Source organism: Hyla sarda, chromosome 2 (genome assembly GCF_029499605.1).
Source record: "Hyla sarda isolate aHylSar1 chromosome 2, aHylSar1.hap1, whole genome shotgun sequence".
Taxonomy (NCBI): Eukaryota; Metazoa; Chordata; class Amphibia; order Anura; family Hylidae; genus Hyla; species Hyla sarda.
In genome coordinates this window covers 514,149,674-514,176,008 of record NC_079190.1, presented here as the reverse complement: position 1 = coordinate 514,176,008, position 26,335 = coordinate 514,149,674, and the positions used below count along the sequence as shown (strand labels likewise).

Here is a 26,335-nt window from a genome sequence, read left to right as displayed (position 1 = left end):
TCTATCATTATAAACATGTTATAGAGCGTCTGTCATCATAAACATGTTATAGAGCGTCTATCATCATAAACATGTTATAGAGCGTCTATCATCATAATCATGTTATAGAGCGTCTATCATCATAAACATGTTATAGAGCGTCTATCATCATAAACATGTTATAGAGCGTCTATCATCATAAACATGTTATAGAGCGTCTATCATCATAAACATGTTATAGAGCGTCTATCATTATAAACATGTTATAGAGCGTCTATCATCATAAACATGTTATAGAGCGTCTATCATCATAATCATGTTATAGAGCGTCTATCATCATAAACATGTTATAGAGCGTCTATCATCATTAACATGTTATAGAGCGTCTATCATTATAAACATGTTATAGAGCGTCTATCATTATAAACATGTTATAGAGCGTCTATCATTATAAACATGTTATAGAGCGTCTATCCTCATAAACATGTTATAGAGCGTCTATCATCATAATCATGTTATAGAGCGTCTATCATCATAAACATGTTATAGAGCGTCTATCATCATAAACATGTTATAGAGCGTCTATCATTATAAACATGTTATAGAGCGTCTATCATTATACACATGTTATAGAGCGTCTATCATTATAAACATGTTATAGAGCGTCTATCATCATAAACATGTTATAGAGCGTCTATCATTATAAACATGTTATAGAGCGTCTATCATTATAAACATGTTATAGAGTTTCTATCATTATAAACATGTTATAGAGCGTCTATCATTATAAACATGTTATAGAGCGTCTATCATTATAAACATGTTATAGAGCGTCTATCATTATAAACATGTTATAGAGCGTCTATCATTATAAACATGTTATAGAGCGTCTATCATCATAAACATGTTATAGAGCGTCTATCATTATACACATGTTATAGAGCGTCTATCATCATAAACATGTTATAGAGCGTCTATCATTATAAACATGTTATAGAGCGTCTATCATCATAAACATGTTATAGAGCGTCTGTCATCATAAACATGTTATAGAGCGTCTATCATTATAAACATGTTATAGAGCGTCTATCATTATAAACATGTTATAGAGCATCTATCATTATAAACATGTTATAGAGCGTCTATCATTATAAACATGTTATAGAGCGTCTATCATTATAAACATGTTATAGAGCGTCTATCATTATAAACATGTTATAGAGCGTCTATCATTATAAACATGTTATAGAGCGTCTATCATTATAAACATGTTATAGAGCGTCTATCATTATAAAAATGTTATAGAGCGTCTATCATTATAAACATGTTATAAAGCGTCTATCATAATAAACATGTTATAGAGCGTCTATCATCATAAACATGTTATAGAGCGTCTGTCATCATAAACATGTTATAGAGCGTCTGTCATCATAAACATGTTATAGAGCGTCTGTCATTATAAACATGTTATAGAGCGTCTGTCATTATAAACATGTTATAGAGCGTCTGTCATTATAAACATGTTATAGAGCGTCTATCATTATAAACATGTTATAGAGCGTCTGTCATCATAAACATGTTATAGAGCGTCTATCATTATAAACATGTTACAGAGCGTCTATCATTATAAACATGTTATAGAGCGTCTATCATTATAAACATGTTATAGAGCGTCTATCGTCATAATCATGTTATAGAGCGTCTATCATTATAAACATGTTATAGAGCGTCTATCATTATAAACATGTTATAGAGCGTCTATCATCATAAACATGTTATAGAGCGTCTATCATTATAAACATGTTATAGAGCGTCTATCATTATAAACATGTTATAGAGCGTCTATCATTATACACATGTTATAGAGCGTCTATCATTATAAACATGTTATAGAGCGTCTATCATTATAAACATGTTATAGAGCGTCTGTAATTATAGACATGTTATAGAGCGTCTATCATTATAAACATGTTATAGAGCGTCTGTCATTATAAACATGTTATAGAGCGTCTATCATCATAAACATGTTATAGAGCGTCTATCATTATAAACATGTTATAGAGCGTCTATCATTATAAAAGTTGTTATAGAGCGTCTGTAATTATAAACATGTTATAGAGCGTCTATCGTCATAATCATGTTATAGAGCGTCTATCATTATAAACATGTTATAGAGCGTCTATCATTATAAACATGTTATAGAGCGTCTATCATCATAAACATGTTATAGAGCGTCTATCATTATAAACATGTTATAGAGCGTCTATCATTATAAAAGTTGTTATAGAGTGTCTGTAATTATAGACATGTTATAGAGCGTCTATCATTATAAACATGTTATAGAGCGTCTATCATTATAAACATGTTATAGAGCGTCTATTATCATAAACATGTTACAGAGCGTCTATCATTATAAACATGTTACAGAGCGTCTATCATTATAAACATGTTATAGAGCGTCTATCATTATAAACATGTTATAGAGCGTCTATCGTCATAATCATGTTATAGAGCGTCTATCATTATAAACATGTTATAGAGCGTCTATCATTATAAACATGTTATAGAGCGTCTGTAATTATAGACATGTTATAGAGCGTCTATCATTATACACATGTTATAGAGCGTCTATCATTATAAACATGTTATAGAGCGTCTATCATTATAAACATGTTATAGAGCGTCTATCATTATAAACATGTTATAGAGCGTCTGTCATCATAAACATGTTATAGAGCGTCTATCATTATAAACATGTTACAGAGCGTCTATCATTATAAACATGTTATAGAGCGTCTATCATTATAAACATGTTATAGAGCGTCTATCGTCATAATCATGTTATAGAGCGTCTATCATTATAAACATGTTATAGAGCGTCTATCATTATAAACATGTTATAGAGCGTCTGTAATTATAGACATGTTATAGAGCGTCTATCATTATAAACATGTTATAGATAAAAAGTGCCCTTTTAACCAGAAGTCTAGTAGCTGTTTCTGCACTCTGCAATCTTTTCTTAATTTTCCATTTTTCTTCAGAGCCGATTGTCCAAAGTGCAGAAACAATAAGTAAATATTCCTTTATACTTGTTACGCCTGGGCACACTATTCTGGCCCACTCCCCCTATCCCTGCCTACTTACATACCCGACCTAGGCAGCGGGTCCCTAACCACGGATATGGTCCCTACCTACAATAAGTAAGGGCAGACCAGTCAAAATAATAAACTATAGTGCAGATGGAGGTCACGACACAGAATGGAATCACTCAGATTAACAGAAAAATAAGTAAACGTACACACAATAAGTCGCTATCCACAGTCCGAGTCGATACCAAGAGATTACAGATAAGCCAATTTGCAAAGCCAGGAGAAGAGTCAGAGAGCGGAGCCAAAGGGTAAAAATGTCAGATATATAACAGATACAATATAAATGCTTGCTAGGAGTACATAGAGCTCTATAGCAGGCAAGGATTGGGTGTAGACTGCCAGCTTATGTAGACTCAGACCAGGTGCTCACATCAAGGTCAGCTGACCAGTCCAGACAGCTGGGCGTAACCCACACCAAAACAATAGAGAGAGAGCTGTCAGAACCATTTAACCCCACAGGTTCTGACAATACTCTTAAGATGGCGGCACATAGATGTTTGGTCATCACAATGATGGGTCAGGAAGGACGCGCTAAGGTTGTATTGTGAATGTTTCACCATTTTACTGCCTAACCGTACACCTACACCGTTTCTACAGATTTCTACAGAATTTTAATCAACAGATCCGTCTTAGTGGCGCAAAAACTGATCATTGAACTGCAGAACTCACATTACTGTCATCCCATGAGCCGACACATGAGGACATCTCTACTAGGCACAGTGTCCCCTCAATGCAAGTCTATGGGAGGGGGTGGGATGATCGTCACGCCCCCTCCCTTAGACTTGCATGGAGGGGGGGGGGGTGGCTGTGACGTAATGAGGAACGTGGCCGACCCCACAGCGTGAAAACAGCGCTCAGAACATTTAGTTCCGTACACTGGCCAGCGGAGTACCCTTTAATAGGATGAGCTGCAGTACCAGGCATCACCACTACAAAAGATATGGCACCTTGTCTGGTAAACAATGAGGCACTCCATTGGTTGACCCAAGAATCAGACTCAGAGTCCGATCTTCACCCACTGAACCTTGGGGATCCTAAAATCATTACAAGAAAATGTTGTCCTCGGATTCCTCTGTCGCCCTAATATTCTAAAGTCTTCCTCGCTGATTTCAAGGCTGCATATTGCAAATGTGACTCACTGGACCCATAATCCCTACTGAACCGAACCTACAACAAACACTAGGGGGATCTAAGCTCAATGTAGCAGAAAGACGAGAGGTCTCGGCCCTGCAGCTGAGAAACAGAGTCTCATAGACACGATGTGAAGGGGTTAAGTCTTTCCCGTTAAGTGCCTTGTAATGTCAGTGTAATTGTAGTGATCCGCAGGGAGATCAGGTGGGTTCAGGTCTCAGCCGCGGCCGTATATTTACATATAATGGGGGGCGATTATGTGTTATGACCGCATCCATTCGCTTCTGGTGCAAATACTGAGACGTCACAACTGATGGTCGCCATAGATTTCCCCAAACACAAATACCGCACGACCATCAACACAGAGAACTCCGCACCCGGAGTGTAAGAACCCAAAGGGTTAATCCGCCCTGAGACTTTGTTTAGCCTGGTTGCTGAGTTCCGCCCTTGGGCTGATGCAGCGATCCGGCTGATCTCCCCGGTGAGCTGGATATATAGTCGAGCTCACATCAGATCTGGTTGTCAGTGAAAGTTCTCTTCAAGTAACCAACGTGTTTTTCTGTCTTTTGATTCGGATTTTCTGGCTTTCTGACTCTTCTCCTGTATGAGTGTATTTGTACCTTGACACGTCCTGATACCGACTCGGCTAGTTTTTGACCCTGACTTATTGTGTGTTTGTTTAGTTATATCTATGTTAGTTTTATGTGCCTCCAGCTGTTCCCGACCGTTGTCTGATTCTTGTAGTTTATTATTTTGACTACGGACTGCCATCACTTATCTAGGTAGGGACCGGCACCGTGGTTGTGGACCTGCTGCCTAGGGTGAGTACGTAAGTAGGCCGGGACAGAGGGAGTGGGTAGTTTAGGGCTGCACTCTATCCCTGCCCAACATGACACGGAGATCGTCTTGTGTCCCAGACTGTGCGCAGTTTATGTTGTCTGGCTAATTCAAGCGAAGATGAACCAAATCTACCTCAGGATTACTACAACTAGACCAGGAGAATGAAAACTACAGGAAAAAAGTATCTGACCCACTGCCGTCACGCCCCCTCCCATAGACTTGCATTGAGGGGGCCTGGCTATGATGTTACAAGGGGCGCGGCCAACCCCCGCAGTGTGAAAACAGTGTTCGGAACATTTAGTTCAACAAAGGGGATATAACAAAGTATTGAGATGAACTTTTCTTATTGACCAAATACTTATTTTCCACCATAATTTGCAAATAAATTCTTTAATAATCAGACAATGTGATTTTATGGATATTTTTCTCATTATGTCTCTTATAGTTGAGGTTATAACCTATGATGATAATTACAGCCCCTCATCTTTATAAGGGGGAGAACTTGTACAATTGGGGGCTGACTAAATACTTTTTTTGCCCCATTGTATTTCATATCTATCTATCTATCTCATATCTATCTATATCTATCTATTTCATATCTATCTATCTAATATCTATCTCATATCTATCTATCTATCTAATATCTATCTCATATCTATCTATCTCATATCTATTTATATAACTCATATCTATCTATCTATCTATCTATCTATTTCATATCTATCTATCTATCTATCTATCTATCTCATATCTATCTATATCTATTTCATATCTATCTATCTATCTCATATCTATCTATCTATCTATCTATCTATCTCATATCTATCTCATATCTATCTCATATCTATCTATCTATCTATCTCATATCTATCTATCTATCTATCTAGACAAAGAATAAGTCAGCCAGCACTTTAGTTGATACCAAACTATTATATGGACCTGGCCTACAGGTGCACGCTGTTGCTGTAATCTATCTATCTATCTCATATCTATCTCATATCTATCTATCTATCTCGTATCTATCTATCTCATATCTATCTATCTCATATCTATCTATCTATCTCATATCTATCTATCTCATATCTATCTCATATCTATCTATCTCATATCTATCTCATATCCATCTATCTATCTCGTATCTATCTATCTCATATCTATCTATCTCATATCTATCTCATATCTATCTCATATCTATCTATCTATCTCATATCTATCTCATATCTATCTATCTATCTATCTATCTATCTCATATCTATCTATCTATCTATCTATCTCATATCTATCTATCTCATATCTATCTATATATCTATCTCATATCTATCTATCTCATATCTATCTATCTATTTATCTATCTCATATCTATCTATCTATCTCATATCTATCTATCTATCTCATATCTATCTATCTATCTATCTATCTCATATCTATCTATCTATCTCATATCTGTCTATCTCATATCCATCTATCTCATATCTATTTATCTATCTATCTATCTAGAGGATGTGAAGCCAAAGGGAACCTTTAAAACTCAACTTTTATTGTGTTACTATTTAAGAAGAATGTTTGCACGTGTATATGATACAATGATTCTATATGAACCATCAAACTCTCTCTTTTTATAGTCGCTTCTTTTCATACATCCCAGTACATTTTCTTCTGTCTTCTCCGCATCCTTCTGAGTGATCTGATATGTGTCAATAAGGGAGGACTCTCCAGCTGTGCACTCAGCCAGTGTAGAGATAGTATATATATATATATATATATATATATATATATATATATCCACCATAGTCTCCTCTACTTCAGCAGTCCAGTTGATATCACTACACTTGGTTATCCGTGTGTGAATAGTAGCCAAGAAGATATGAGTGCTGTCTGTCACTTCTTGTATACTCCGTTGAGTATATACTCCTGTTTATAGTGGATAGTGCTTGTAACAATATCAGAGTTGTAATAACAGTAAATCACGTTCTTGCCTTATTACAATATTGTCCATTGTTTTATTATTGCAGAATATTGCACTAGATGTTATTGCACTTATACGGTGGTACTGCTATTATTGCACAGTTCCCGTATATATAGTGACTTAGCTTGATAGTGTCCGCTGGAGGATACTGACTTCTCTTGGTGACGGTTCACATGACTCGCTCCATCCTACGCGTTTCCTCCGTTAGGATTCTTCAGGGATCTTTGTGAGCTGTCTTTGTTTTGCCATTAGGTGCGTGTGGCTCTGATGGCGGCCATACTTTTCGCGCGTGCTTTTATATGTATAAACTCCTCCTCCTATACCTACGTAACCTGCTTGTCCTATCAGGAATCAGTATTATTTCTTTTCCCAGGTAGGTGTGGGGAGGAGTCTGCGTGTCAGCTCAGGTATCTCACGCCTCGTTCTGAGCTCCGTATATGTGGATTCATGTCCGTGGTTGGGGTATCCCTCAGGTAAGTGTTCTGTTCTTCCTGGGTTAATCCTTCAGGTAAGTGTTCTGTTCTTCCTGGGTTAATCCTACAGGTAAGTGTTCTGTTCTTCCTGGGTTAACTCTTTGTTTCCCGTTCTTGTGTTGTTTGCTGTTAACTCTTCGTTTCCTTAGTCCTTTTTATTTTACGTATTAGATCTTATATGAAGCTTATAATTTTGACTTAAATAGCCGACATTTATCCCATGTAATTATGCTTCTTATAAATGTAACAGTTTTTTTCTTTAACCCCTTAAGGACGCAGGACGTAAATGTACGTCCTGGTGCAGTGGTACTTAACGCACCAGGACGTACATTTACGTCCTGTACATAACCGCGTGCATCGGAGCGATGCCCGTGTCATGCGCGGCTGATCCCGGCTGCTGATCGCAGCCAGGGACCCGCCGGCAATGGCCGACGCCCGCGATCTCGCGGGCGTCCGCCATTAACCCCTCAGATGCCGGGATCAATACAGATACCGGCATCTGCGGCAGTACGCGATTTCAATGAATGATCTGATCGCCCGCAGCGCTGCTGCGGGGATCCGATCATTCATAATGCCGCACGGAGGTCCCCTCACCTGCCTCCTTCCGGCTCCCAGCGTCTTCTCCTCTGGTCTGAGATCGAGCAGACCAGAGCAGAAGATAGCCGATAACACTGATCTGTTCTATGTCCTATACATAGAACAGATCAGTATTAGCAATCATGGTATTGCTATGAATAGTCCCCTATGGGGACTATTCAAGTGTAAAAAAAAAATAAAAAAATGTAAAAGTAAAAGTAAAAAAAATTGGAAAAATCCCCTCCCCCCAAAAAAAAGTAAAATGTCCATCTTTTCCTATTTTACTCCCAAAAAGCGTAAAAAATAAATTTAATAGACATATTTGGTATCGCCACGTGCGTAAATGTCCGAACTATTAAAATAAAATGTTAATGATCCCGTACGGTGAACAGCGTGAACGTAAAAAAAAAAAGTCCAAAATTGCTACTTTTTTAATACATTTTATTTTTTAAAAATTATAAAAAATGTATTAAAAGTTTTTTATATGCAAATGTGAAATAAAAAAAAGTACAGATCATGGCGCAAAAAATGAGCCCTCATACCGCCGCTTATACGGAAAAATGAAAAGTTAGAGGTCATCAAAATAAAAGGATTATAAACGTACAAATTTGGTTAAAAAGTTTGTGATTTTTTTTAAGCACAACAATAATATAAAAGTATGTAATAATGGGTATCATTTTAATCGTACTGACCCTCAGAATAAAGAACACACGTCATTTTTACCGTAAATTGTACGGCGTGAAAACGAAACCTTCCAAAATTAGCAAAATTGCGTTATTCTTTTTAATTTCCCCAGAAAAGTATTGTGTTTTTTGATTGCGCCATACATTTTATGATATAATGAGTGACGTCATTACAAAGGACAACTGGTCGCGCAAAAAACAAGTCCTCATACTAGTCTGTGGATGAAAATATAAAAGAATTATGATTTTTAGAAGGCGAGGAGGAAAAAACAAAAACGTAAAAATTTAATTGTCTGAGTCCTTAAGGCCAAAATGGGCTGAGTCCTTAAGGGGTTAATAGTTTTTTCTTTAACTTCCTTAGACACAGAATTTTTTGGCTGTTTAGGTACTTGTGGTCTATGAGCTCCTAGTTTTTTATGTGCACATCCACTTTATTCAATGAAACTCGCATAGGATATGAAATCATTCAATCCACCAGGTTTTAAAGCTTCCAACTTGAATGTCCAAAATACCTTTCTCTGCAAGAGGCTTCAATCCCAATCACCTCCTCGTTTTGGTGGTGGAACTACTTGTATTATTTGGGCCTCTAGGCACTGGACTTCACTCTGATGGTGGCTTGCAATATGCAAGCCTACTGGTGTTTCTCTTATATTTCCAATATCTCCAATGGGCTCTTGTAGCCGTTTACGAAATGGCCTAAAAGTCTTCCCAATGTAATTTTTAGGGCAAGAACATTTTAGGAGATAAATGAATTGTTGGATTTGAAATTCCATATTTGTCTCAGCGCTTCTGAATGTCTTTCCTTTGAAGATATACCTACATACCGTACATCTACCCGCATGTGAACATCCCTTTAGGTTTTGTTGTTAACCAATTCATGCCTGTTTCCTCTGGCTGGAAAGCACTTTGTATTAGTTTGTCTTTTACATTTTTCCCACGTCTGTATGTTATTTGTGGTCGTTCCGTGATAATTTCTGACAAGGTGAGGTCCATTTTTAATATTTCCCACTAGTCCTGAAATATCCTTTTTACTGCTTTAGATTGTTCATCGAATGTACCTATTAGGGATCGACCGATTATCGGTATGGCCGATATTATCGGCTGATAATCACGATTTTGGGCATTATCGGTATCGGCCATTACCTTGCCAATAAGCCGATAATGCCCTGCCCCCCGCACCGCCCCCACCGCACCACGTCGCACCCCCCTCCGTAGTGCTGGGCAGTATACCGGTATGAACCGGATACAGTTTTTTTTTTCTCCCACGGTATGGATTTTTGCCCATACCGTTATACCGGTCGGGCCCCTCCCCCACCCTCCGAGTCAATAAAAAAAATTAAACTTACCAGTAATGGGGGTGATCCGGGCCATCCATCCTTCCTGTAGCGTCCGGCGGCATTCCGGGTGGAGGGTGAACCGGTCCGGGCTGTCCTTCTTCTCCGGGGGTCCTCTTCTCCACTCCGGGCAGGCTCCGGCCTTGTACGCTGCATAGACGCCGCTACGCCGTGACGTCAGGTGCGTCGCTGCGCAGCGGCGTCTATGCAGCGTTATTAGGCCGGTGCCTGCCCGGAGTGGAGAAGAGGACCCCCGGAGAAGAAGGACAGCCCGGACCGGTTCAGCCTCCACCCGGAATGCCGCCGGACACTACAGGAAGGATGGATGGCCCGGACCACCCTCCCCGGACGGTCCCTGCAGCAACTGGGAAGGTGAGTCAGGGTTCTGGGATGGACAGGGGTCTGTATAATATACTATACCTACAGTAGGCCCTCCAGCTGTTGCAAAACTACAACTCCCAGCATGCCCGGACAGCCAACGGCTGTCCGGGCATGCTGGGAGTAGTAGTTTTGCAACAGCTGGAGGCACCCCTAGGCGCGGTGCGGCGGGGAGAACGGTGGCGGTGATAGGTCTCAGGACCCCCGGACAGGCAGGAGTAGAGAAGCGGGTGGCGGCGGCGGCCTATGGCACCGCAAAAGCCACTGCAGTGCATTGATTTAAAGCGCCCACTTTAAATCAATGATCTGCAGCGGTGTCGCGGGGGGATAAATAGCCGATAACTTATACCAGAATATCGGTATAAGTTATTGGCTATCGGCCCTAACCTCCACCGATTATCGGTATCGGCCCTAAAAAAACAAATATCGGTCGATCCCTAGTACCTATCTGGTATTGTTGTCTCCAGATTTGGGTGGCTTTGGAGTTAGCAGTTGAGATCTCTGTGACCCCATGGCTCTATGGTATGCCCTCTTTAGCGATTTGTTGGGGTATCCCCTACTTCTAAGCCTATTACGAAGTTCATTGGCCTGAGTTTGAAATTCTGCAATGTTGGAACAATTTCTACGCAAGCGTAGATACTGGCCCTTGGGGATTCCCACTGAAGCAGGGAATTGGTAGCTGTTTCTTTTCAATGTGTTCTGGTCTGTATGTGACCCTCTCTAGTGAGTATGATCTCCAGATCTAAGAATACTAGTGTGTTATTACCGATAGTGCTGGTAAATTTGAGACCTAGCTCATTCTGGTTTAAGGAGTCCACAAACTGGTTAAATGCATCAATAGTGGACGTCCACACTATCAGAACGTCATCTATGTATCTGAGCCACAATTGTATGTGGTCAGTACTAGATGACATCTGATCGGAGAACACCCCTTGGTCCTCCCACCAGCCGAGGTACAGGTTAGCGTAACTGGGGGCGCAGGGGCCCCCCATCGCTGTACCTCGGCTCTGGTGGAAGGACTCACCCCCAAACTGAAAGTAACTTTTTGTAAGGACAATTTCTAATAATTTCATTATGAAAATATTATGCTGCTGGTATTGCATACCTCTTGTCTGTAGGAAGCACTGCACTGCCTCTATCCCCTGTGTATGGGGGATGGAGGAGTAGAGCGCCTCCCCATCAAGAGACGCCAAGTATCCCCCCTCCTCTAGCTTTATGTCTTCTAGCCTTTTTAAAACGTCCATTGTGTCACAGACGTAGGACGGGAGGGAATAGATGAAGGGTCTAAGTACCTGATCCACGTATTGACTGGCCCCCTCCATTACGTTACCTATTCCGGAGACTATTGGCCTTCCCCACAACGGAGGGTAGCCTTTGTGGATCTTCGGAACTGAGTAGAAACAGGCCACTTTTGGAGTGGTCGGTTTAATGTATTCATACTCAGTCTGACTGATAAGGTTGGCGGCTCTCCCTTCTTCTAGGACAGCCACCAATTCTTTACAAAATTCTTGGGTGGGGTCCTTTTTTAGTTTGGCATAACATTCTCTATCATCCAATATGCTGAGGCACATCTTCTTATATTCCTCCCTGGTCATCAGAACAATGTTGCCCCCTTTGTCCGAGGGTTTTATGACCGGGGAGGAATCTTCTGCCAACGTTTTCAAAGCTTTCCTTTCTTGAAAAGTTAAATTCTGTGTTTGAACTGTGTTTTGTTCTAACTTTTTTAAATTCTCTCGTCACTAACGCCACGAACATGTCTATATGGGAATAGTCTCCTACCGGGGGTGCTTTTTTACTTTTTTTGGCCAAGTTGGTGAAAGGGCCCTGTCCCTCATTTGTATTGGTTCCCTCCCTGGCCAATGATTCCATACTCCTAAATAGTTCCATGTCTTCTACATCTACTTGCAACTCTTGTCCTAGTTTTTATCTTTAATGGAATGATACGTTCTCCATTTGAGCTTCCTCGCATAGAGGATAACATCCGTCACCCACGTGTAGGCATTGTACTTCACCGTGGGGACATAGGATAAACCTCCTGCGAGGAGACTCATTTCTGCCTTTGTAAGTGTTCTGGGTGTCAGATTTATTATTTGCAATTGGTTCTCTTTTAGTGGGTCTTGTGTTCGAAATGAGTGATTTATAGCTGTGTACTTCTGAGTTGGTAGTTGGATGGGACTGGTGGTTTCCCTAAAAAACCTTTCTGTCCTCCTCTGGGGCCTCTTGGCCTTCTAGTATTCCCAGATCCCCTACCCCTTTTCCCTCTATAATTCTGATAACTATCTATCTATCTCATATCTATCTATCTATCTATCTATCTATCAATCTATCTCATATATATCTATCCATCTATCTATGTATATATCTATCTATCTCATATCTTTGTATCTCATATCTATCTATCTATCTCATATCTATCTATCTATCTATCTATCTCATATCTATCTATCTATCTCATATCTATCTATCTCATATCTATCTATCTCATATCTATCTATCTATCTATCTATCTCATATCTATCTATCTATCTCATATCTATCTATCTATCTATCTCATATATATCTATCCATCTATCTATGTATATATCTATCTATCTCATATCTATCTATCTCATATCTTTGTATCTCATATCTATCTATCTATCTATCTATCTATCTATCTATCTCATATCTATCTATCTATTTATCTATCTCATATCTATCTATCTATCTATCTATCTCATATCTATCTATCTCATATCTATCTATCTCATATCTATCTATCTATCTATCTCATATCTATCTATCTATCTCATATCTATCTATCCATCCATCTAGTAAACACATATTCTATCCCCCGCTGTGGTTCTGCGCTCGGTAATTATAAGACCTTGTATCCGGGTAAATAATGAGGAAAGACTTGAAGGATTAATAAGATGAAGTTCTGCGGCAGGAAGTCACGGATCTGCTCCCGGATTAATTTGTCTACAAGTTAATTATATTTTGCGCTGAGGAGGATCTGGAGAAAATACTGAAGACGTCTCCTGAACCTCACAGGACCAGGGATGTAATAATGGAAGATAAAAGGCGACTCCACTTTGTTTCTTCAGTCACCCCCCTCGATGCATAGGACACCATGGAAAACCAAACAGTAGTTATACCCCTCCAGCTCTATCTGTATACTGCTGCTATCTCTATAGGATCAGGATATATAGTAGTAATCCACCTCCCCTCCAGCTCTATCTGTAAACTGCTGCTCCTATCTCTTATGGTATCAGGTTATATATAGTAGTTATACACCTTCCCTTCAGCTCTATCTGTATACTGCTGCTGCTATTCCTATGGGATCAGGTTTATATAGTAGTTATATACCTCCCCTCCAGCTCTATCTGTATACTGCTGCTATCTCTTATGGGATCAGGATATATAGTAGTTATACACCTCCCCTCCAGCTCTATCTCTTATGGGATCAGGATATATAGTAGTTATACACCTCCCCTCCAGCTCTATCTGTATACTGCTGCTATCTCTATGGGATCAGGATATATAGTAGTTATATACCTCCCCTCCAGCTCTATCTGTATACTGCTGCTATCTCTATGAGATCAGGATATATAGTAGTTATACACCTCTCCTCCAGCTCTATCTGTATACTGCTGCTATCACTATGGGATCAGGATATATAGTAGTTATACACCTCTCCTCCAGCTCTATCTGTATACTGTTGCTATCTCTATGGGATCAGGATATATAGTAGTTATACGCCTCTCCTCCAGCTCTATCTGTATACTGTTGCTATCTCTATGGGATCAGGATATATAGTAGTTATACACCTCTCCTCCAGCTCTATCTGTATACTGCTGCTCCTATCTCTGCTCCTCCTGTTGCTGTAGGAAAATCTTATCAGTTTTTCTTTCACACAGTTTGATAAATCTGGGCCTTAATATGTGAACATGGCCCAAATACTTCAAATCTCCATAAAACACCCCAACTGTGATTATAGGTCAAATGACTTTTGCCTCATGGTTATACTTCTCTATAACAGGCACTGTGTATAAGAAAATCTCTGATCAATTCACCTGGATGAACTCCAGCATTAACAGCCTAATCAGGTGCAGTGATGAGACTCTGAGAAGCAGTGGATTCATGGGAAATGTAGGCAGCATTAAAGGGGTACTCCGGTGGAAAATACATTTTTTTCTAATCAACTGGTGCCAGAAAGTTAAACAGGTTTGTAAATTACTTCTATATAATATTCTTAATCCTTCCAGTACTTATCAGCTGCTGTATGCTCCACAGGAAGTTGTGTATTTATTTTTTGTCTGATCACAGTGCTCTCTGCTGACACCTCTGTCCATGTCAGGAACTGTCTGGAGAAGGAGCAAATCCCCATAGAAAACCTCTCCTGCACTGGACAGTTCCTGACACGGACAGAGGTGGCAGCAGAGAGCACTGTCATCACACTGGAAAGAACTACACAACTTCCTGTAGAGAATACAGCAGCTGAAAAGTACTGGAAGGATTAAGAATCTTATATAGAAGTAATTTACAAATCTGTATAACTTTCTGGCACCAGTTGATTAGAATTTTTTTTTCCACTTTAGTAGCCCTTTAGGTGTTACATTTAAAGGGGTACTCTGCTGCTAAACGTTTGGAACAAACTTCCAAACGCTGGAGCCGGCGCTGGGAGCTCGTGATGTTATAGCCCCGCTCCTCATGACTTCACACCCCGCCCCCACAAAGCAAGTCTATGGGAGGGGACGTGACAGCCATCACGCCCCCTCCCAAAGACTTGCATTGAGGGGGCAGGGCGTGATGCCATGAGGGGTGGGACTATGACGTCACGAGCTCCCGGCACTGGATTAATCGTTCGGAACAGTTTGTTCCAAGCGCTGAGCAGCGGAGTACCCCTTAAATCCACTCCATCTTTTATGTGAGGTCACACAAACTTCCTGGTAAGCAACACCTCTTTTTTGAGCGAGGTGCAAAGGTGTCTAAAGCTCCTCAAAGTCACATGTTCTTATTTTTTTCATGCAATGTACCATGATAGAGATGTAGTTCAGGCCAGGCTACTGTCTATTCTGCTAAGCTGCCATAACTTGGTGTACAATAAGCTTTTATCGTAGTAGTAAACATAAGGTGCAAAAATTCACCCACCCAGGACCTTTCTGAAACTATATCTGCTGTGGGCATAGACAGCAATTTGGTGAAGTCGGGTTGGGCTGAAAATGCTAGGAATACCTACACCTAGGCCACATGTCTTCTACCTAGGTAAAATCCTGTCTACAATCAAGCCAATCAAGAGTTTATCTTCTATGCCAGAGAAAAGAAGGCTGAACAAGGATCCCTCTGCAATACACAAATCTCTTTCTTTAGCCTCCGGTTGGAGTTTGGTCTAAACCAATATGTGAAGATCAGCAGTTTCAGTAATTCTGAACAAAGAACTGTAGAACCCTTGAACATATACGTCTGCATTGCATCTGTATCACTAATTACACGTACAAGTGCTAAAGAGAACCTCAGAGATCGCTAAGTTCAGGAAAGCAACATTTAAAAGGGACAGTGACCGAATAAAAGCCTTCTGGCTACAAATCTTTAACATTCCAAGCTGTACCAAAGCAACAAAATTTTGTTGGAATTGCACAAGGAGATTAAAGGGGTACTCCGCCCCTAGACATCTTATCCACTATTCAAAGGATAGGGGATAAGATGTCTGAAGCAGCATCCCAGACATCCGGTGCACAGAGCGAACTTCACTGGCTGGCGATGCGGGGCAGAGGCTCATGGCATCACGGTCACGCCCCGCTCGTAACATGACGGCCAGGCCCCCCAATGTAAGTCTATGGGAGGGGGAATGGCCGTCGTCACGAGCCTCCTGCGCTGCACCTGATGCTCTAAACGAACGCCAGATGCTGCTGGGGACCCCCACGATCAGACATCTTGGATAGGGGATAAGATGTCTAGTGGCGGAGTACCCCTTTAAATAAAGTTCTTAAAGTTATTTTATGGAATCCTAGTGTCCTGAGGTCTCATCCCTGCACTTTACACAATGGGAACAGCCAGACAAAAGGAACATCAGGTTAGCTCCACCACCCTGCCATGTGACATACCAGATAAAGGACTACTACTCTCAACTGACCTGAACCATTATTGTCCCTGACCTGCTACAATATCTTTCGGATAACAACTTTAACAACATCAACCAAGGAACAGAGCAGCGGCCATGATAAGGGGTGGACACAATGGAAGAAGCCCCACCTGCCAACATCATCCTTAAAGGGGTACTCCGCCCCTAGACATCTTATCCTGAGATGTCTGATCGCGGGGGTCCTGCCGCTGGGGACCCCGCAATCTCGGCTGTGGCACCACAGACATCCGGAGCACGGAGTGAACTTTGCTCCATGCAGGATGACTGGCGATGCAGGGTGGAGGCTCGTGACATCAGGGCCACACCCCGCTCGTGACGTCACGGCCATGTCCACTCAATGCAAGTCTATGGGAGGGGGCGTGACGGCCACCTCACCCCCTCCCATAGACTTGCATTGAGGAAGCGTGGCCATGAAGTCACGAGCCTCCGGCACTGCACCCAATGCTCTAAATGGATGCCGGGTGCAGCAGGGAGATTGCGGGGGTCCCCAGCGGCGGAACCCCGCGATCAGACATATAATCCCCTATCCTTTGGATAGGAGATAAGATGTCTAGGGGTGGAGTACCCCTTTAAGCATTCCTTATATTCATCCATCACATAACAACTGGCATAGACAGCACCTACCTGCCAAGCTTCCACCTTCTTGATATCTGCACACGATCCGTTGGCGAAGAGCCCTTTTCCAGGTGTACATGTGTATATGTCTTGCAGCGCATGCGCGATGGAGTAGACAGCTAAATAAACATTGTAAGATATTCGCAAATGGGTATAATCCAGGTAGGGGGTCTCCACACTGGTGATATTCTCCTGTCCCGTACAGGCTGTAATGTTACTGTATTCCACATTCTTCTTAGATCCCACTGGCATGTAACAGTTAAACGTTTCCTCCCAGAATTCTTTGAGAAAGCCATTGCTGTTGGACATTCTAGGGTGAACTTTTTGGAGGAATTCACGAAACCCAGGAATCTGTCCTGCCCGCAAGGCAAAGCCGATGGTGCCTCCAATGACATGGAAGTATTCCGGAATGGCGATGAGTGAAGAGCTGGCCCAGGCCTCGCTGGCGAGCCAGATGCGCCCGGTAACATTGCGCTTGACGATCTCCTTGATGAGGGGCTCGAGGTCTGGGCCACTGGAGAAAACCACAATGACCCTAGCTGATGAGTTTTGGATGATGGTGACCAGTTTCTCGATCTCCTCTATCGGTGAATACTGTGAGATGAGCTCACTGAAGTCTATGCAGATATCTCGCTCTTCCGCTTCTTCCCGAAACTTCTCGATCCCTGGGCGTCCGTAATCATCATCGGCAGCGATGGTTCCCACCCAGTTCCATTGGAAATAATCTATGATGTCCGCCATGGCCGTGGCTTGGTGCTCATCATTGGGCATGGTCCTCAAAAATGATTTGTACTGATTTTTGTTGCTTAGAAGGCGACTAGAGGAGGCATAACTAACCTGTAAGAGGAGACAAGGACATTACTGAGTGAGCGGCCATATACAATGTGTATAGTCTACATATAGAGGGAACCAAGAGTGAACCCAAAGACCTATGAGGAGTGCACAAGGATGATAAAGGATCAGTAATGGCCATGATCTGACAAATAACATGTAATCTATCTATAAATACACCCGCAGAATAGTGAGTACAGCTCTGGAGTATAATACAGGATATAACTCAGGATCAGTACAGGATAAGTAATGTAATGTATGTACACAGTGACCTCACCAGCAGAATAGTGAGTACAGCTCTGGAGTATAATACAGGATATAACTCAGGATCAGTATGTAATGACCGACGGGATGGACAGGATATAAATATACTACAGCAGGGCAGGATATAGCTTACTAACATACAGTTCAGAAACCGGAATCAAGGTAAACTGCACATATGAATAAATGAACAAGACAACATTGGAACAAGTATACAGCAGAAACTAGGAGATGAACAGATGAACTGAATGTAAAACACTAAGCAGATCAGGAAACATAGAACAATGTTCACACTGTACACATACAATGAGCAAACTAGAATCCCCACTCCAAAAATGGAGGGACAACAATACTAACACCAAATAGATTCCTAGCCAGCGGGCAAACTCCACTGTGTGATCAGGATACTGGCCAAAAGAAAACAGAAAATTTATATACAGAACACTAGAGAACATGATGAGTCGGAACAGACTTCAGAGAAAACTTCAAAAGCCAAACTCCAAAACTTGGAGGAATACAGGTCAGGCTACCAAACATGATTAATACAAAACCAAACTCCATTACATGGAGGAATACAGGTCAGGATACCAAACAGGAATATATAAAAACAAACTCCAAACATGGAGGGATACGAGTACAAGCAAGACACACAGTGTGAATACAGACTATGATAACAAAGTTTAGCAGAACGGACATACATAATCCTAAAAATCAACAAATATACTGATAAAACCAAGCAGACTAAAATCTATCATAAACAGAACTATAATAACCATGGTTAAAACTCAGACAAACATAGCAAAGGTAAAACAAATAACCAGCACAGAGTTCAGGAGAGCTCGGGTTTAAATAGCCATACCCAAGCAGTCATTGGCTAAGAGCTTTAACTATTCCCTAGCCAGGGAGAACAGCAAAGAAAATTGTCCAGCCACAACCAAGTGTCTGAACAGACACAAAAACAGAAAAACACTAAAACGGACATTACACTGTACAGGATAAGTAATCTAATGTATGTACACAGTAACACTAACAGCATAATAGTGGGTAGAGCTCTGGAGTATAATACAGGATATAACTCAGGATCAGTACAGGATACGTAATGTATGTACACAGTGACTCCACCAGCAGAATAGTGAGTACAGCTCTGGAGAATAATACAGGATATAACTCAGGATCAGTACAGGATAAGTAATGTATGTACACAGTGACCTCATCAGCAGAATAGTAAGTACACCTCTGAAGTATAATACAGGATAGAACTCAGGATCAGTACAGGATAAGTAAAGTAATATATGTTCACAGTGACCATCAGAATAGCGAGTTCAGCTCTGGAGTGAGCTTGTGTGTGTCTGAGCTCCTGTTGCTTCCAGAGAAGCAGAGAATCCATCAGCCCCTCCACAGGTGTGTGGCAGACACCTGGGTAGGTTTTCCTGCTATGGAGCCCCGGGAATCGAGGGCTCCATCTTCCACCCCTCGTACTCGTCCCGCCGGGGTGTAAGGGTCCATGCAATGGCAAGTAGTCAGGACGGGGTGAGAAGAACCACCAGGGCACATAGCAATGTGGGCCCCTCCCCTGTCCCCTGCTGGGAGCTGCAAAGCTTCCAGCAAAAGCTCAAACAGGAAAAGAAGCTTTTCCAGGCAGAGGAGTGGAGGAAAGGCAGTTGTCTCTGGCTCCTCAGGGGGTAAAGGGGAACAGAGAATCCCTGGCGATTTTTGGATCCAGAATCCAGGCGAAGATGGCTGAATATGAACAGCTTGGAAAGCAACTTTGAGGCCTTAGAGAAGATCTGAAATTTGCCATCTACCAAGCGGATCAGGCACCTAAGGCCAAGAGAGCAGCATTCAATACTGAGGTGAGGTCTCTGAGGAAAGAGGTGGAGGAGATTGTGAGGAGGAGATCGGACATTGTGGAGGAGATTGTGAGGAGATCGGTCATTGTGGAGGAGATCAGACGTTGTGGAGGGTGCTGGCTTTCTTAGTGAGAAGCTTATGAATGAAGAGAGGTTCTCCAACATGAGGGTCTCCAGAGGGGGTGAAAAAGATGACTGCCGCAGTGAGGAGGAGGAGATGGAGGAAGGTGAAGGAGGTGAGGAAGGTGATGTGAGTGAGGGGGATATGGATACTGGATCTATGTGTGACATCACTGTTACCCATGACCCCCCACTTACTCTGAGTGCAGACTATATAAACCCGGCTCAGGTGGCCTTACCTCCCTCCAGTGAGGATGAGGACGGTGATGGCAGTGACTGCGGTGAAGGCAACGTTGAAGGCAGATGGGGGTCTCCTGCGGGACATTGTTATGCAGGAGTCCCCCACCCGTCTGGAAAACATTTCTTTTGGAGAATATTTGGGCCCAGAAGAGAAAAGAAAGAATAAAAAAGCAAAGGCCAAAAAACTAAAGAAAACAGAAGGTTTGTTTTTTCTCCCTTACAGCAACCTGGGTCGGCTGAGAAGTCAGTTTGGGGTGCTGGATCCCCCAATCTGCCAGACCCCGTTTCTGTAGTGGAACAGGGCCAGCATGGGGGATATAGTAGTGCACCCAAAATGGCCGCGGGTGCTAGAGAGAAAAAAGGGCACCCTCCTGCGAGGGGGGAGGGTGTCCAGGCACCAGAAACTGGCGGCAGACTCACCCGTTCGGGGGGGGGCGGTCCCCGGGTTGAAGTGGGCGGTACAGGTCCTGGTGCTGCAGGGGACTCCCCTGTGAGGGGGGGGGGGGGGGGCGAGTGTGACGGGTGCCAGATTTTGTTGGTTCAGGGGGGTCCCCCTAGGTGATGCGGTCGGTATTGGTTCTGGTGCTGGAGATGCAGCTCCAATCCTTTTAACCGACAACTCTTTTACCTGGAGCAATAGGCCCAGCCAGCCCGGCCTGTAACATGTCAAGGGAGAGTGTAGGCAAGAGTGAAAGTGAAAACAAAAATGTGAATAAAAATGGTAATGTGCAGAATGTGAGTTATGGTAGTGTCCATGGGAGGAGTTATAGTAGCTGTGTGGATGAGAAAGGTGCAAGTGGGGTGCAAGAGAGAGGTGCAAGTAGAGTAAAAGAAAGGGGAGCAAGTGGGGTGCATGAGAGTGGTGCTTGTGAAATGCAGGTGAGGAGTGGTAGTGGTATGCAAAATAGAGGCGTTATGGCTAATGCTTATGTTAGGAATAAGGGCCCTGGTTTGGGGTCTTGGTCAGGTTCTGGTTCGACTAACCCCCCCCCCCCCCCCGCTAGTGGCTACTTCTCCCCGAAGTTATGCCAGCGTCACTGCCGGGGGATCAGGAGGATCCCCATCTCCATCTGGTTCTGGGGGTCATTTGCAACAGTGCCTCCTGGAGGCTCTACGTAGGGGAGACAGGTGAATCCATGTAGAGAGAGTGGTGAGGTTGACCTGTCTTTTTGGATAGAAAGATATGGCTTAGGGACTTTCCGAGAACAAAACGGTGAGGTGGTCTGGTCCCTCCCAATATCCGGGCAGGAAAGTGGCCGGAGGAATGTGGTCCGTTTAGTGTGGAGGGGCGAAGATGCGTGTCCACCTCAGGGAAAGGTGGTTGAGCTCTTTCTCCAGATGGAATTCAGGGCAAGTGACATCTTTGCCCTGATCCACCCCTACGGTACTTCCGAGTTTGACATCAGCTTCATTTGGCCAGAGGGTCTTGAACTCTTCTGGTCAAACTATGAGGTGGTGAAAAGCGAGCCCGGCTGGCAGGATTTTGCCGTGAAGGCAATATCTCGTGAGAATTTGCCCAAGAAAGTTTTGACATGTAACGATTCACTATCTTGCTATGACATTATGACCTGGCTCAGCCGATATGGGGATGTGACGGACATGCCAAAAAAGAACTATGACGAACATGGGATCTGGTCTGGGGCCTGGACGTTTTCCATTAAACTCAAGTGTTTTGGGGAGCACTGTTGCCTACATCCCATCAGCTGCTTTTTTTGGGAGAGACAAAATCCAAATTTTCTACCCGGGGCAGCCCAAGGTCTGTCACAGGTGTGGCAGCCCCACTCACTTTAGCGCAGCCTGTACGGTGCAGGTCTGTGCTCTGAGTGGTGGGGTAGGTTATCTTGCCTCATCCTGTAGGCAGATCAGGTGTCATCTGTGTGGTGCCATTTTCCTAGCGCCTTTGCCCATGCAACGATCACCTTGGCTGTAATGTTGCCTCAGCTGGGGAGGGCATGAGTGCGGGTGAAGGTGCAACAGGGTCAGTGAGGAGGAGAAGTCCTGCCAAGCAGATGCAGGAGGTGAATCGGAGAAGGAGCAGGGAACTGGAGAGTTCCCATGTGGCAGGGGTAGCTTCTGGCCCTGCTCCAGAGGTTAGCCCTGAAACTGCTGAGGCCCTGGAGGAGGATGTGCTGGAAGAGAAAATGGGGAGAATCTGTAGAGAAGAAGGCAGCAAGGCCGATCTTTCCGATTCCTCCCACTATGAAAGTGTGGATGACGAGGGTGAAGAGAGGCCAAAAAAGAAGGGCAGTAAAGAGGGAAAGAAGAGGTTGGAGCCCTCTAGTCCCTGTGCTATGGACCAGGTCCCAAGCAGAAGCTTACCTGCCCCCCTCTGAATGATCTGTCTAACCGGTACTCTGAAAACATCTCCTCCCACTCCTTGGAGAGGGGGGGGGGGGGCAGGGATGGGGTGCCTGAAGTGGGGGAGCCTCCAGGAGGAACTGGGCCCTGTCCTGATGGGGCAATTTCCTCAGGGGATGAGGCCAAACCAGAGCCAGGTGGAGATGGGGATTCAAAAATGGACCAGTCAGAGTCTAAAGAAAGGTTCAAAGAGAAAGAAGCCTCCTCATCTGGGGATGAGGGGGTGAAGAAAAAAACTGAAATGTGGGGGTTAGGGCCATCTAACTCAATCACCCATGATGGCGGCACTCACCCCATTGACGCTGACATCTATTAAGTGTGCCAGCATAAAGTCTGATATGGCTAGATTTGCAGCCTTTGATTTTCTTGGCCATGTTGAAGCCGACATTTTCTTTTTACAGGAGACCAGGTTGTCAGATCTAGCCTCCCTGGTAAAAGCCAGGAGAGAGTGGAGGCGTGGCCCCTCCCACTGGTCTCTTGCGGCTGAGCCGTATAGTGGGGTGGCGGTCCATTTTACCGCTCCTGTTGAATGCAGACGGGTTATTGAGTTAGAAATGGGGAGGTGCCTGATTTTCGATCATGAAGGGGGCAAGAGCTCCGACTTATTAACATCTACGCCCCACAAACAAAGTGGGGCCGTAAAGATCTCTTTATGAGGATTAAGCCCTTTCTTTTTACAAGCCGACAGGTGATCTTTGGAGGGGATTTCAATACTGTCACGAGATCCCAAGATAGGAGAGGCTCCAATGATCGGTTGGCTTATGATAGCATAGCTCTCAATAGTATAGGTAGGGAAGCTCGCCTAGAGGATGCCCACATACGGAGCCCCTCAGGCCACGCGGGTTTCACCTATCATCGAGGTAGCTGCAGGTCTAGTATAGACTGGTTTTATTTGAAGGAGGAAGCAATGGACACTGCGTCCATGGTTGAGGTGGAGTTCTCCGATCACTGTATGATTTCTTTTTCCTTGAATGTTTCAGAGACCCCCCGGATGGGTAAAGGTTATTGGAAGCTGAATTTGTCCCTCCTGGAGGAAGCGGAAGGTAAGACAGTCCTTTGAGGATTTTCTACAGAGTCAGGTACCTTTACTGGACCTATGTAGTAGTAAGTAAGAGTGTTTGGAGATATTCAAGAAGCGGGTTGCGGGGTTCTTCCGCCAGCTCTCGAGCCTCAGGTTTCACTTGTATCAGGGACTGAGGAGGAAACTCGAACTTTTCGTCTCGACTGGAGGTAGCCGAGAGGATATCTCCAGAGTGAAGTCCTTTCTGATGAGGTGTCAGTACGATAGGCACGCATCTTTGGTTTTTGAGAGGTATTTCGCGAAGCACAGCTCGCCCGACCTTTACAGAAACTGTAAGATGTCAGTGAGTAGTAAAGTAATTTCAGGACTGATTGATAGTACAGGATCTCTGAATCGGTCCAGATCAGGGATCTTGGAGGTCGTCAGATCCTCTACTCACACCTCTTGGTAGGGAAGGATCTAGATCGAGACATGATGTCGGCTTTCCTGGCTGAAACCATTCCTGAGCCAGGGGTAGACCCCTCTCTTGATGTTTTGGCAGAAGAAATCAGGGAAGAGGAAGTGAGACTGGCGATCGAGGGGCTTGCCCCCAAGAAGTCGTCATGTCCGGATGGCTTAACATCCGAGTGGTACAGGACCTTTAAGGAGTCTTTAGCTCCCCTCTTGACCGAGGTATTCAATGAGTGTCTCTCCTTGGACACTCTGCCGAAGTCAATGAGGAGGTCAGCCCTGATTCTTCTCTCAAAGGGTAAAGATCCTAGCCGTATTGAGAATTGGAGGCTCATAGCTCTTCTCAATACAGACAGGAAGCTTCTGGCCAAGATACTGTTTAATCGGCTGGTGAGGTTTGCACCCCAGCTCCTTTCGGGGAATCAGCACTGCTCGGTTCAAGGCCGTAGCACCTTAAGTGCTGTTCTCGGTGTCCGGGAGGCAGTGGAGCGGAGTAGTGTGGGTCTCTGGAAGGGGTATTTGCTGTCCCTGTATCAGGCCAAACCATTTGATCGGGTGAACCACGAGTACCTCTGGTCCGTCCTCCTGAGATATGGCTTACCATTTACTTTTAACAATTGGCTTAAGATCTTGTATGCAGGGGCAGAGAGTTTCCCTCTGGTGAACGGGTGGTCTGGCCGCTCTTTTGAGGTGGCGTCCGGAGTCCGTCAGGGTTGTCCTTTGAGCCCTCTTTTACACGTGTTCGCAATTGATCACTTTGTCCGAAGGGTAGATTGTGGGCCGTTGGCAGGAGTCAGGATGAGTTTGGCGGAGCTGGATGTCGCCCAGAGAGTAGTGGCATACGCTGATGATGTCACCATTTTCGTGTCCTCGAAAGAGGAGGTCGATGTGGTGATGTCGGAGGTGGAACGCTACTCGGAGGAATCCGGGTCTAAGATCAACCGGGATAAGTGTGAAAGTCTCTGACTGGGAGGGGGAGATCCCACGTTTGATCTCCCGGACACCCTTCCAGGGCCCCAAGAGTCAGCAAAAATTCTGGGCATCACATTCGGCCAGGATGATTATCCCACAAAAAACTGGGATGGTAAGCTCCAGGATGCCACTCAGAAGGTGGACCAGTGGAAGGGTTGGTCTATGACCCTCAAGGAAAGGGTACACTTGATCAAATCGTACCTGCTCCCCTTGTTTATCTATCTGGGCAGTGTATGTATCTTGCCAGAGGCTTACTACACTAGGATCTACAGCCTGTTTTTCAAACTGTTATGGGGGAACAGGTTGAATCTAGTCAAGAGGGAGGTTACATATCGCACGAGGAGACTAGGGGGTTTATCTATGGTAAACCCTGTGGTGTTCTTAACAAACACCTTCTTGAAAGCTAACATCTCAAACCTCTGGTCAGAGAGGGCTCCTCCGTGGGTACTCTCCTGCAGGGAATGGTTGCGGCCTTTCTTCCAGGAATGGGAGACAGGAGGGCAAGTGAAGGACCTCCGTACGCCCCATGGATATCTTCCAGCTTACGCTACCCCGACTCTGAAGGCAATATGTCGGTGGGGTCTGGGAGTGTGGGAGATCAGGACTCAGTCAAGGCAGTTTTTTGATAAACGGGTTCTGTTGATCCACTTCCAGAAGTCTCTGGTGCTCAGGGACTGCCCAGGTTGGGATCTGAGGGTGGGGTTGTATCTTTTAAATATGAAAACGATCCTCCAGAAGTTTTGGGACTTGGTCTGGCGCTGCTTACAGGAAAAGCTATATGTGAGGGACAATTTGAAGAGTAGGAGATCTGATGACCCGGGGATGTCCCCGAGAAGAGTGCGGGGACATGCTGGAAAGCATGGACCATTTCCTGCTTCATTGTCCCTTTTAATATAGGGGTCTACAACTGGGTGGGCGTTTCCATTGGCTGGAGTCAACTTGCCGGCCTTAGCTATCCGGAATGGGCTTATGGAACCTGGGTGC

The 26,335-nt window shown here is 43.8% G+C and overlaps 1 protein-coding gene across 3 annotated transcripts in view; it reads right to left on the bottom strand.

Annotated features, from left to right (window-relative positions):
* Nucleotides 1-26,335, bottom strand: part of CASR (calcium sensing receptor) — a 262,212-nt gene that overhangs the window by 82,851 nt on the left and 153,026 nt on the right. For all 3 annotated transcript variants that reach the window (XM_056559968.1, XM_056559967.1, XM_056559969.1), the window contains exon 4: nucleotides 17,258-18,085. In XM_056559968.1, the coding sequence (XP_056415943.1) occupies nucleotides 17,258-18,085 (828 nt within the window). The remainder of the gene's footprint in view (nucleotides 1-17,257; nucleotides 18,086-26,335) is intronic.